The sequence below is a fragment of the Nomascus leucogenys genome, chromosome 22a (genome assembly GCF_006542625.1).
Source record: "Nomascus leucogenys isolate Asia chromosome 22a, Asia_NLE_v1, whole genome shotgun sequence".
NCBI lineage: Eukaryota > Metazoa > Chordata > Mammalia > Primates > Hylobatidae > Nomascus > Nomascus leucogenys.
The window spans coordinates 79139560-79152899 of record NC_044402.1 but is presented as its reverse complement, the minus strand read 5'-3'; the positions used below and the strand labels follow the sequence as shown (position 1 = coordinate 79152899).

At 38.9% G+C, this 13340-nt stretch overlaps 1 protein-coding gene across 1 annotated transcript in view; it reads left to right on the top strand.

The window, feature by feature from the left end:
* The window catches only part of TTN (titin), a 278608-nt gene that overhangs the window by 65097 nt on the left and 200171 nt on the right, over positions 1-13340 (top strand). The window contains exons 46-59 of the mRNA XM_030802350.1: positions 4943-5221; positions 7236-7799; positions 8318-8599; positions 8697-8975; positions 9416-9694; positions 9791-10069; positions 10187-10474; positions 10590-10868; positions 10961-11242; positions 11337-11615; positions 11725-12003; positions 12105-12383; positions 12504-12791; positions 12921-13199. Of these exons, the coding sequence (XP_030658210.1) occupies positions 4943-5221; positions 7236-7799; positions 8318-8599; positions 8697-8975; positions 9416-9694; positions 9791-10069; positions 10187-10474; positions 10590-10868; positions 10961-11242; positions 11337-11615; positions 11725-12003; positions 12105-12383; positions 12504-12791; positions 12921-13199 (4215 nt within the window). The remainder of the gene's footprint in view (positions 1-4942; positions 5222-7235; positions 7800-8317; positions 8600-8696; positions 8976-9415; positions 9695-9790; positions 10070-10186; positions 10475-10589; positions 10869-10960; positions 11243-11336; positions 11616-11724; positions 12004-12104; positions 12384-12503; positions 12792-12920; positions 13200-13340) is intronic.

The window sequence follows — 13340 nt, the reverse complement described above, 5'->3', positions numbered from 1 at the left end:
GTTTAGACAATTAATAGCTGCTACCACAACATGTAATTTTTTTAACTATGCCTTTCAAGTTTCAGCACATTTGGATTTCATTTACTATCCTTTTTATGGCTAATAATACCATGGCTTGAAGTAAGGAAAAATATTTGAAAATAGTTCAACATACTAGTGAGTAAGGGTATTTTAACCGTATTCACATTCATTCCCTTTACAGATATTTTGTGAGTTCAAGTGAAGGGAAAGGTAACACAAATTATGTATTGTAGATTAAATGCAAAGTTAAGTGATCACCATTAATATGTAAAATTATCAATGGTTTTATGATTTAATTAAAATAATAAATACCTGAATATGTGTTCTGCATGCTATAGATGAGTTTCTCCAGTATTTTTACAGCCAGCAGACACTTGAGTCCTGTCTTCTAATGCTTATATGCTGGAACAGAAAGGAATTAAGGTGTAAGTCTATTTCATGTGATGCAAGTGAAGTCACCAAATAAAATCATAAAACTGTCTTTTGCTAAGGCAATAGAACTATTAATAACAGGCCTGTTCTACATACCTAACAGGTTTAATAAAAAATCGAATTCCTTGTTTAAAATTACATGTCTTTCATCCTGTCATCCAGGATACTGTTTAAAGAGTCTCTGTTATGCACTGCTTTGTTTCTTGCTCAGTGGTTCTGTACAGGTTTTCTTATACAATAAAATACAACGAACTTTTAATATTGGAGTTGTTTTCTCTTATTTTTGATTATCTTATTTTCTTGGCTAATGCCTTATTACAAAGGATTTGTTCAAGTAATATGGTGATTTACATAGGTGAAAGAAGGCCTGCATTTCTAGAAACTGAAAACAGTTGTTCTCTTACAAATCCAAATTAAACATTCCCTGTAGCCTCTTATTTTTAATAATTACTTTAGCGGCAGTAATTAGAACATCAGTGGTTTATTTTGGAAATAATCAGTCTTTAACAAAGAAGATTATTCTTAAACTCAGGAAAACTCAATATAAATAACAATTCTGGATCTTTTTAGAAGTTGATTTAAATAATGCTGGATTATTATAACTATTTAATTAGCAGTTTTTCAAACTTTAAAATTGGAATTATATCTCAAGAAAAACTCATGAGAGCATTTTTAAAACTTATGAACTCTAACACAGATGAAGAGGATCAAAAATTGCTTTTGTACAGTAGCTATAATTTTGCATAATTTTATATGTTAAGCTAAGAAAAATTTAGAAATGTGCTTTTTGATACATTAATCTTGGAATAATCTAATCATTCCAGGAATAAAGCAGAAGAAGGCCATCAACTTGTGTCTAATTCTTTGATTTCTATTTTTATATTAAATAAAATTTTGTAGTAAAATAATAATCATTTTTCCCCATACAGAGTTTTCTAGTTCTTTTCTGTCTGCCGAGGAAGAAGGACTTCATAGCGCTGAACTTCAATTATCTAAAATAAATGAAACACTTGAACTTTTGTCTGAACCTCCAGTTTACTCAACTAAATTTGATTCCAAAAAGGAAGGCACTGTGCCAGTTTTCATCAAAGAAGTGTCAAATGCTGATATAAGCATGGGGGATGTGGCTACACTGTCTGTAACTGTCATTGGCATCCCCACACCTAAAATTCAGTGGTTCTTTAATGGAGTGCTATTAACCCCCTCTGCTGACTACAAATTTGTTTTTGACGGTGATGATCATAGCCTGATCATTCTGTTCACCAAACTGGAGGATGAGGGAGAGTATACATGTATGGCCAGTAATGACTATGGAAAGACAATATGTAGTGCCTATCTAAAAATAAATTCCAAAGGAGAGGGTCACAAAGACACTGAAACAGGATCAGCAGTGGCAAAATCTCTGGAAAAGCTTGGAGGTCCTTGTCCTCCTCACTTCCTTAAGGAGTTAAAACCAATTCGCTGTGCTCAAGGGCTTCCTGCCATCTTTGAGTACACAGTGGTTGGAGAGCCTGCCCCTACTGTTGCATGGTTCAAAGAAAACAAGCAGCTTTGCACCAGTGTTTATTACACTATCATTCATAACGCTGATGGCTCTGGAACTTTCATTGTCAATGACCCTCAGAGGGAAGACAGTGGCCTCTATATCTGTAAAGCAGAGAATATGTTGGGTGAGTCCACCTGTGCAGCAGAGCTGCTTGTGCTTCTGGAAGACACAGACATGACTGATAGCCCCTGCAAAGCAAAGTCCACACCAGAGGTTTCTGAGGATTTTCCACAGACACCCTTAAAGGGTCCTGCAGTTGAAGCACTTGACTCAGAGCAGGAAATTGCAACGTTTGTGAAAGACACCATTTTGAAAGCTGCTTTAATTGCAGAAGAAAACCAGCAACAATCTTATGAGCATATTGCTAAAGCCAATGAATTGAGCAGTCAGCTTCCTTTGGGAGCTCAGGAATTACAATCCATTTTGGAGCAAGACAAGCCCACTCCTGAAAGCACCAGGGAATTTCTTTGCATCAATGGCAGTATTCACTTTCAGCCTCTCAAGGAACCATCTCCCAACCTACAGCTGCAGATTGTACAGTCCCAGAAAACCTTCTCCAAAGAAGGTATTCTAATGCCTGAAGAGCCTGAGACACAGGCGGTTCTATCAGATACCAAGAAAATCTTCGCAAGTGCCATGTCCATAGAACAAATTAATTCATTAACAGTTGAGCCTCTGAAAACTTTATTAGCTGAACCTGAAGGGAATTATCCACAGTCTTCAATAGAACCTCCAATGCATTCTTACCTAACCTCTGTGGCTGAGGAAGTACTTTCACCAAAAGAAAAGACAGTATCTGATGCCAACAAAGAGCAAAGAGTGACTCTTCAAAAGCAAGAGGCACAAAGTGCGCTCATCTTGAGTCCCAGCTTAGCTGAGGGACACGTGGAGAGTCTCCAGAGTCCTGATGTCATGATCTCTCAGGTAAACTATGAGCCCCTAGTCCCTTCAGAACACTTATGCACAGAAGGAGGTAAAATTTTGATAGAAAGTGCAAATCCACTGGAAAATGCAGGGCAAGATTCTGCGGTCAGAATTGAGGAAGGCAAGTCCTTAAGATTTCCACTAGCACTTGAAGAAAAGCAGGTACTGCTCAAAGAAGAGCATTCTGACAACGTGGTGATGCCCCCAGACCAGATCATTGAGTCTAAAAGGGAGCCCGTGGCAATAAAGAAAGTGCTGGAGGTACAGGGAGGGGACATTCTTTGTAAGGAAAGCTTGCTTTCTGGTATTCCAGAAGAGCAGCGATTAAACCTGAAAATTCAAATCCGCAGGGCTTTGCAAGCAGCTGTGGCCAGTGAGCAGCCAGGTCTTTTCTCTGAGTGGCTAAGAAACATTGAAAAGGTGGAGGTCAAGGCCGTAAACATCACCCAAGAGCCCAGACACATCATGTGCATGTACCTTGTTACTTCGGCGAAGTCTGTAACAGAAGAAGTAACCATCATTATTGATGTTGATCCTCAAATGGCTAACCTGAAAATGGAACTTAGGGATGCTTTGTGTGCTATTATATATGAGGAAATAAACATCCTAACAGCTGAGGGTCCTAGAATTGAGCAAGGAGCCAAAACAAGTTTGCAAGAAGAAATGGATTCTTTTTCAGGTTCACAGAAGGTTGAACCCATTACTGAACCAGAAGTTGAATCTAAATATCTGATCTCAACTGAAGAGGTCAGTTATTTTAACGTGCAAAGTCGGGTTAAATATTTGGATGCCACACCTGTCACTAAAGGGGTTGCTTCAGCTGTTGTCTCTGACAAAAAACAAGATGAGAGTCTGAAACCATCAGAGGAAAAAGAGGAGTCCTCCTCTGAAAGTGGTACTGAGGAGGTTGCTACAGTAAAGATACAGGAAGCTGAGGGCGGCTTAATCAAAGAGGATGGCCCCGTGATACATACACCTTTAGTGGACACTGTTTCTGAGGAAGGTGACATTGTACACCTCACAACATCCATAACAAATGCTAAAGAGGTGAATTGGTATTTTGAGAATAAACTGGTGCCTTCAGATGAAAAGTTCAAGTGTTTGCAAGATCAAAATACATATACGCTAGTCATTGACAAAGTAAATACCGAAGACCATCAAGGAGAGTATGTCTGTGAGGCCTTGAATGACAGCGGAAAAACAGCAACTTCAGCCAAACTCACTGTAGTAAAAAGAGGTTGGATTTTAAGGATAAAATAGATCAAGTGCTAACATTCACTGGATTGTAATGATTTAGCTTGCATCACTTAAATTCTCACTTATCTGCCACTTCCAGAATGTAATTTATTTAGAGTAAGAATGAGATCATAGACATAATCATGGTTATGAACTCACCTTTTCCCTTACTGCCCTGTTGGGTGCTATGCTATCATATCCATGGTACTACTTATTTTAAAAATCAAACATGTTTTCATGTTTCATAATACCAATAGATAAGCTTTTAGTTTATTTTCATATGAAGATAACTTTCATAATATGTAATAAAAAGTATCAGTGAGCACCTAGCTACTCTGAAATCACCGGTCTCACCCTTAGATTCAAAATAACCATGATTAGTTGTCTGTTTCTTGTTTCTGTTTATTTTTTGCTGTTGTTTCACTTCATCACTTTATTTAGTATATCATGTTTCTTCACATTATTTTCAGTGTTCCCATTCAGCATGGTATATTTAAAGAATATATCATGTTGTTATGCATGTAATGCAATAGCATCACATTTTTTCACAGTTCACTGCAAAGCAATGATTGAATATTTTTTTTTAAAAAAAAAAAAGCTTATTGTCTTCTTTTGCCTTCAATGATCTTTCTCATTTTCCAGTCACTTGCCTTAAACTGCTGTAATCCATCTCACCAATTTCAACTGTTTTACTCCATTAACAGCAACAAAAGTTAGAAGAAAAAGAAAAATGTCATATGCCTGATAAAGAGGCATGTTAATGGACTCTACTTCCCTTTGCAGCTGCCCCAGTGATCAAGAGGAGAATCGAACCCCTGGAAGTAGCACTGGGCCACCTAGCCAAATTCACCTGTGAGATCGAAAGTGCTCCCAATGTCCGGTTCCAGTGGTTTAAAGCTGGTCGAGAAATTTATGAGAGTGAGAAGTGTTCTATTCGATCTTCAAAGTATATCTCCAGCCTTGAAATCCTGAGAACCCAGGTGGTTGACTGCGGCGAGTATACATGCAAAGCTTCCAATGAGTATGGCAGTGTCAGCTGTACAGCCACACTAACTGTGACAGGTAAATGCCATACATTGGCACAGATGTTGTCACTTCATTTCATATTGTTGTCCTTTTTGCTTTCTGTACATGTGTGGGAAATGCTTGTATTACCAACTGGAGAGACCAACAACCAAGATGGTAACATGGTAGGTGGGTACTGCAGAGCCTATATGGGATAAGAAATCATTATTTACAGTCACATTTCTACTACTGACCAAAGAAAAAATAATTTATTATTTGAGAACAAAGTTAAGTAATCAAATGAGCTCAGCTTGGGCCTTCATATAAAACATATCAGGACAGTTTGGTGCTACTAAAAAAAAAAAAAAAGTCTCAAGGTATTTAAAAATTTTAAATCAAATAACCAATTAAGAACAGAATTACAAACTTAAAAATGTCAGTGTCTAAGTCTGAAATTAAATCCTAATGTAAGACAGGGAGCTAGTATAGGACTGAAAACTAGGATTCTCTCTAGGCATTTTTACTAATTTAAAAATAAGACGGCTGGGCACGGTGGCTCACACTTGTAATCCCAGCACTTTGGGAGGCCAAGGCAGGCGGATCATAAGGTCAGGAGGTCGAGACCATCCTGGCTAACACAGTGAAACCCCATCTCTACTAAAAATATAAAAAATTAGCCAGGCATGGTGTCACGCACCTGTAGTCCCAGCTACTTGGGAGGCTGAGACAGGAGAATTGCTTGAAGCCAGGAGGCAGAGGTTGCAGTGAGCCAGGATCGCACTGCTGCTCTCCAGCCTGGGCAACATAGCGAGACTCCATCTAAAAAAAAAAGAAAGAAAATAAGACAACTACACAAATATCCTATTCCCAGTTTTCTAATTGATACGTAGGGTGACTTTCAAATAGTTAACACTCATCAAATACTTGAATGCCTTCATTAACCAAAACATTAGTAGCAAGCTTTTCTTCCTTTCTTCCTACCTTCTTTCCTTCCTTCCTTCCTTCCTTCCTTCCTTCCTTCCTTCCTTCCTTCTTTCCTCTCTTTCTTTCTTTCTTTTCTTTCTTTCCCTCTTCCCAAGAGAAAGTGTGAGTATGAACTATGGTTTGAGGACAGGGGTAGAGGTGCAGGCAAGCCATACTCGGACTGTTGGGGAAGGCTGTCCCTTGGTCTTCTTTGTCAATGAGAATATCAAAGGGAAGGGCAAATGCAGCACATCTCTTTGACGTGAAAACGATGAGGTTCCCTATAGCTTCCTCTTCTCTACAATCCTTTTACATGATCCTAAGAAAAACCCAGGCCCATGATGACCCAACCAGTGCTTTTCACTCTGGTCAAAATGTCTCCATAAAACCAAGTACATGATATTATTCATACTGACACGTTTGGAAGTTTCTTTACTCAAATTAGGTCAATTTAGGAAAGCGACTAATATTGAAGCTTCAGATTATAAGAGGAAAGGATAAGGAGAATGACTTAAAAAAATTAAAAAGAGAGGTTCTGAAAGTCTGGCTTCAAGTTGCAGAATGGAAAGGGGAAGTTGCTGCTATTAAATATTTTTACAAGTTTGAGTTGGCCTAGAGGATGCATTCATAGTTAAGCCATGTAAGAATTTCCAGGCAGTTGACATGAGGGTTAGAAAGACATTACAAAACTACTTCAATCTTCTTATCACTTAATATCCCTACTCTTCAGAAGAGTCGAATACATTTTCTTTATCTTCCTTACATAATCTTCTAATTTTCAGAATTAAAGTATCAGCTCAATAGCTTATCAAATAATTAAACAATCAGCCACTAAAATGGGCAAATCTTTAGCAATGTTACTTAATAAAGAAATGCTTGTCTTTTCTTTGATAGAGACAAGAAAAGTGATGTCTTGCTCCTTTATAAAGAACAGTCTCATCCCTTTCCTTTGACAATCTTTTGTTCTTATTAACACATTACTCTATTTTAAATTATGGCTCATGTCTATCTAAAGACTTAACTCATCTTTTCTCTGTCTTGGAATATATAATTACAGCAAGTGCTTTGGTGGGGACTAAATGTAATGCTGGAAAAATTTCTTTTGCAGAGGCATATCCACCAACCTTTCTCTCCAGACCTAAGTCCCTTATGACTTTTGTGGGTAAAGCAGCCAAGTTCATCTGCACAGTGACAGGGACTCCTGTGATAGAAACCATTTGGCAGAAAGATGGTGCTGCACTCTCACCTTCACCTAACCGGAAGATTTCCGACGCAGAAAACAAACACATTTTAGAACTCTCAAACCTTACCATTCAAGATAGAGGAGTTTATTCTTGTAAGGCTTCTAACAAGTTTGGAGCAGACATCTGCCAAGCAGAGTTGATCATCATTGATAAGCCACATTTCATTAAAGAATTAGAGCCTGTGCAGTCCGCTATCAATAAGAAGGTCCACCTTGAGTGCCAAGTAGATGAAGACAGAAAAGTCACAGTTACGTGGAGCAAAGATGGGCAAAAACTCCCCCCAGGGAAAGATTATAAGATCTGTTTTGAAGATAAAATAGCAACACTTGAGATTCCTTTGGCCAAACTGAAAGATTCAGGAACCTATGTCTGTATAGCTTCAAATGAGGCTGGAAGCAGCTCCTGTTCAGCCACAGTCACTGTCAGAGGTAAGAAATGTGTGAATGTATTTTCTAGTCCCTTCTCTGCAAGGAATCTTCAGTAGAAAAACTGTTGGCAAACAATTCAGTCAGTACACTTTGTTATTAAAATAATGTCATTCAGCAAACATTATGGTTTGGGAAAGTCCTGGCATTGTTTGATTTTATTTTTTTAATCCTCTTCAAAGTTCACTTACTTTCGTTCTTTTAAATTGTCTGCTATTAACAAAGCTTGCTTAAAATTTCTTCTAAGAAAAAACTCCAAGTGTCTGGGCAATTCTTAACTATCTTCTTTTATAAAATTCTTCTTTGTGTGGGTAGTCTGTTTACTGTTGTTTTATTTTAAATCAAGAGACTGGGAAAGTGTCTAGGAATGATAGGAACCTATTAAATGCACCACAGCTTTTACAGAAATTTTGTGGAGGTATTTTATGTGTTTTGGGTCTCTTTGTCGTATATGTCTACTTTTCTTTTGTGGAGTTTATGTTTCAGATATCTTCTTTTTCTTTTTTGTAAACTTCATGTAGAGCCACCATCCTTCGTGAAGAAGGTGGATCCCTCTTATTTAATGCTCCCAGGTGAATCAGCACGCCTCCATTGCAAGCTGAAAGGCTCACCTGTGATCCAGGTTACTTGGTTTAAAAATAACAAAGAACTCAGTGAAAGTAATACAGTCCGAATGTATTTTGTCAATTCTGAGGCTATACTTGATATTACGGATGTAAAAGTTGAAGACAGTGGGAGTTACTCATGTGAAGCAGTGAATGACGTCGGCAGTGATAGCTGCAGTACTGAAATAGTTATCAAAGGTTTGTTTACTGAGTTTCCATCCAGTATTTTTCTGAGAAAAGATTTCCCTTTTAATTACTTATTACTTACTTACACAATGCTTTCATGCTTTTGTAGAACCTCCTTCTTTCATCAAAACTCTTGAGCCTGCAGACATAGTGAGAGGAACAAATGCTCTACTTCAATGTGAAATCTCAGGCACTGGACCATTTGAAATTAGCTGGTTCAAAGACAAGAAACAAATTCGAAGTAGTAAAAAATACAGATTGTTTTCTCAGAAGTCTCTTGTGTGTCTGGAGATCTTTTCGTTTAATAGTGCAGATGTTGGTGAATATGAATGTGTTGTTGCTAATGAAGTCGGCAAGTGTGGCTGCATGGCAACACACTTACTCAAAGGTTAGTGCTTGAAAAACTAATGTCTCTTTAATAAATTGTCAAAATAACTTTCTTACCCCATGGAAGAAAAACTGATACTTTCTTCTCTTGTCCTATCCTTTAAATTTGTTTTGTCTTGGTTTGACCTGGGACCCTGGGAACAAAGTCAGTAACTTTTACCTGGTCTTTTTCCCGAGCCTAGTGTAAATATCTATTATCTGATAACAAAAGGGAATTACATAATAAGCCATTTTGACAGCTGACAAACATGTATCATCTATGCCTCTGTCTCTTGGATGGAATTATAATTATTCTTAACTTTTATTTCTTCTTCTAATTAACACTATGAAATAGTAGTATTGGGACAAGATAAATATAATCTTGATAAAACTTTTAAATATAGATGGTGTTGAAAGTGTTTGGGAATTGATATGTTTTATATGCTCTCTTTCCTTAACTAGAACCTCCAACCTTTGTAAAGAAAGTAGATGATTTTATTGCACTAGCAGGACAAACCGTTACCCTGCAAGCTGCTGTGAGAGGGTCAGAGCCCATTTCTGTCACATGGATGAAAGGACAAGAGGTCATCAGAGAAGACGGAAAAATCAAAATGAGCTTTTCCAATGGTGTTGCAGTCTTGATAATCCCTGATGTTCAGATTAGTTTTGGAGGCAAATACACGTGCCTGGCTGAAAATGAAGCTGGAAGCCAAACATCTGTTGGGGAATTAATAGTTAAAGGTTTGTCTAGGAACATTTAAACCTCAAATTGCTATTTAGAATTAAAGTGAAACCCTAATAAGCATTTAGGGTCCTAACTATTTCATACCATTGTAGAACCTGCCAAAATCATTGAGCGAGCAGAACTGATCCAGGTGACAGCAGGAGATCCTGCCACACTGGAGTACACAGTGGCAGGCACGCCAGAACTGAAGTCCAAATGGTACAAAGATGGGAGACCCTTGGTCGCCAGTAAAAAATACCGAATAAGTTTTAAAAACAATGTTGCCCAGCTCAAATTTTATTCAGCTGAGCTGCACGACAGTGGCCAATACACATTTGAGATTTCCAATGAAGTGGGCAGCAGCTCCTGTGAGACTACATTCACTGTATTAGGTTAGTATTTTTAGAAAATGATGCTACATATGCATTTGAAACCCAACAAATGGCCTAAAGTCAATCACTGAGCACTTTTCTACATTGACCTTTTCTCCCTTCTTGTGCCACACACAGATCGAGACATTGCTCCATTTTTTACCAAACCCTTGCGCAACGTGGATAGTGTTGTTAATGGTACCTGCAGACTGGACTGCAAAATTGCAGGCTCCCTCCCCATGAGGGTGTCCTGGTTTAAGGATGGCAAAGAAATAGCTGCTTCTGACAGATACAGGATAGCATTTGTGGAAGGCACAGCCTCTTTGGAGATCATCAGAGTAGACATGAATGATGCAGGGAATTTCACTTGTCGAGCCACAAATTCCGTGGGAAGCAAAGACAGCAGTGGAGCCCTGATTGTGCAAGGTTGGCTGGAGACTTTGCATTTTATCCTTATTAAAGATGATGTTCAAATTAAGTCATCTTCCCTTAGATCAGACCTCTTAACTCTTTGAAATTCTTTCTTATACCCCTTCTTCAGAACCACCCAGTTTTGTAACTAAACCCGGCTCAAAGGATGTTCTGCCTGGCTCAGCAGTCTGCCTAAAGAGCACTTTCCAAGGATCTACTCCTCTCACAATCAGATGGTTTAAGGGCAACAAAGAGCTGGTTTCTGGTGGAAGCTGCTATATTACCAAAGAAGCTTTAGAGAGTTCCCTGGAACTCTATGCAGTAAAAACCTCTGATTCGGGCACATACACATGTAAAGTCAGCAATGTCGCTGGAGGGGTGGAATGCAGTGCAAACTTGTTTGTAAAAGGTTTGCATTGTTTTCTTGAAATCTTTGTGCTACCCTTGTTATAAATTCTTTCCTCTTTCTCACATTTCTTAATAACTTCCTTCCTTCCACAGAACCTGCCACATTTGTTGAAAAGTTAGAGCCATCACAGCTGTTAAAGAAGGGAGATGCCACCCAGCTAGCCTGCAAAGTAACTGGTACCCCTCCAATTAAAATAACATGGTTTGCAAATGATAGAGAAATTAAGGAGAGCAGCAAACACAGAATGTCTTTTGTGGAGTCTACTGCAGTTCTAAGACTGACAGATGTTGGCATCGAAGACAGTGGTGAATATATGTGTGAGGCCCAAAATGAGGCTGGCAGTGACCACTGCAGTAGCATTGTAATAGTCAAAGGTTTGTGTTCACTTTGCCTCTTGTGTTGCCAAAGTTATGGCCCATGGCACAGACCCCTCCTCCCTTAATGCAAATCATTCCTTTTTTACTGTAGAGTCACCTTATTTTACCAAGGAATTTAAGCCAATTGAAGTCTTAAAGGAGTATGATGTCATGTTGCTGGCTGAGGTGACAGGCACTCCTCCCTTTGAGATCACTTGGTTCAAAGACAACACAACCCTGCGAAGTGGTAGAAAGTATAAGACCTTCATTCAGGATCATCTGGTTAGCCTGCAGATCCTCAAGTTTGTAGCTGCAGATGCTGGCGAATACCAGTGTCGGGTGACCAATGAGGTGGGCAGCAGTATCTGCAGTGCCCGGGTGACTTTAAGAGGTTAGTGTTGGTTCCAGTGATGGACTGGCTTTTCTGAAGAGTCAGTTCTTTTTTTTAAGCCACTTTTACTATAGGGATAATATTGATTGAGAATTCATTCTTCTGTTAGAACCCCCATCCTTCATAAAGAAGATCGAGAGTACCAGCTCCCTCCGAGGAGGCACAGCTGCCTTCCAGGCCACTCTGAAGGGCTCCTTGCCAATTACGGTGACTTGGCTAAAAGACAACGATGAAATCACTGAAGATGATAATATAAGAATGACCTTTGAGAACAATGTGGCCAGTTTGTACCTCAGTGGCATTGAAGTCAAGCATGATGGGAAATACGTCTGTCAGGCCAAAAATGATGCAGGAATACAAAGATGTTCTGCATTACTCTCAGTAAAAGGTTGGTTCAGAAAGTTTGCCTTGGATTTGAGGAAGAAATGCAGATCTAAGCCTTTCAGCAGGGTAATGCACAACCCACATCTATCCCTTTGTTTTCTACAGAACCTGCAACAATCACCGAGGAAGCTGTGTCTATAGATGTCACCCAAGGAGACCCAGCCACTTTGCAGGTTAAATTTTCAGGAACTAAGGAGATTACAGCCAAATGGTTTAAAGATGGCCAAGAACTGACCCTGGGCTCAAAATATAAAATCAGTGTCACTGATACAGTCTCAATACTGAAGATTATTTCTACAGAAAAGAAAGATAGTGGAGAATATACTTTCGAGGTCCAAAATGATGTTGGGAGGAGCAGCTGCAAGGCTAGAATTAATGTATTAGGTTGGTATTGTTCTTCTATAGAGAGGATTTGGCATTTCCATGCTCCCTCTTCTCTTAAAATTAAAAAAAAAATTAGTAGATTGACCTTTTTTTGTTGTTGTTTGCTTTTTCATTGAATAGATCTTATCATACCTCCTTCATTCACCAAAAAGCTGAAGAAAATGGACAGCATTAAAGGTTCTTTCATTGACTTAGAATGTATAGTGGCTGGGTCACATCCCATAAGCATCCAGTGGTTCAAAGATGACCAAGAAATATCAGCTAGTGAAAAGCACAAATTCTCTTTTCATGACAATACTGCCTTCTTGGAAATCAGCCAGCTGGAAGGTACAGACAGTGGGACATACACTTGTTCTGCCACAAATAAGGCAGGGCACAACCAGTGCAGTGGGCATCTGACAGTCAAAGGTTGGCAAACTTTATTTCCACTTATCAAGAACTTACAAACTATTTTTCTTTTCTCAATTTTTACCTTTATTGCTAAGTTATAAAATAAAACTTCCTCTTTTCTTTTGCTTCTTTTTTCTTTCACCCCAGAACCCCCTTACTTTGTGGAAAAGCCACAGTCACAAGATGTCAATCCCAACACAAGGGTACAGTTAAAGGCTCTTGTGGGTGGCACTGCACCCATGACAATAAAGTGGTTTAAAGATAACAAAGAGTTACACTCAGGAGCAGCCCGCTCAGTTTGGAAGGACGACACCTCTACCATTCTAGAGCTCTTTGCAGCCAAAGCTACCGATTCCGGAACCTACATTTGCCAACTAAGCAATGATGTTGGCACAGCAACCAGTAAAGCCACTCTCTTTGTAAAAGGTCTGGTCTCCACATCTCCTCACTTTCTTGCTTGTCTAGATTTTCTTGCCTGGGGATGGGGGAGGGGAAAACGCTTAAGAAAGCAGTTTTGTCCAGTGACCTGTTTTTAAAAATATTCAACATCACAATTCTTTCTCCGTC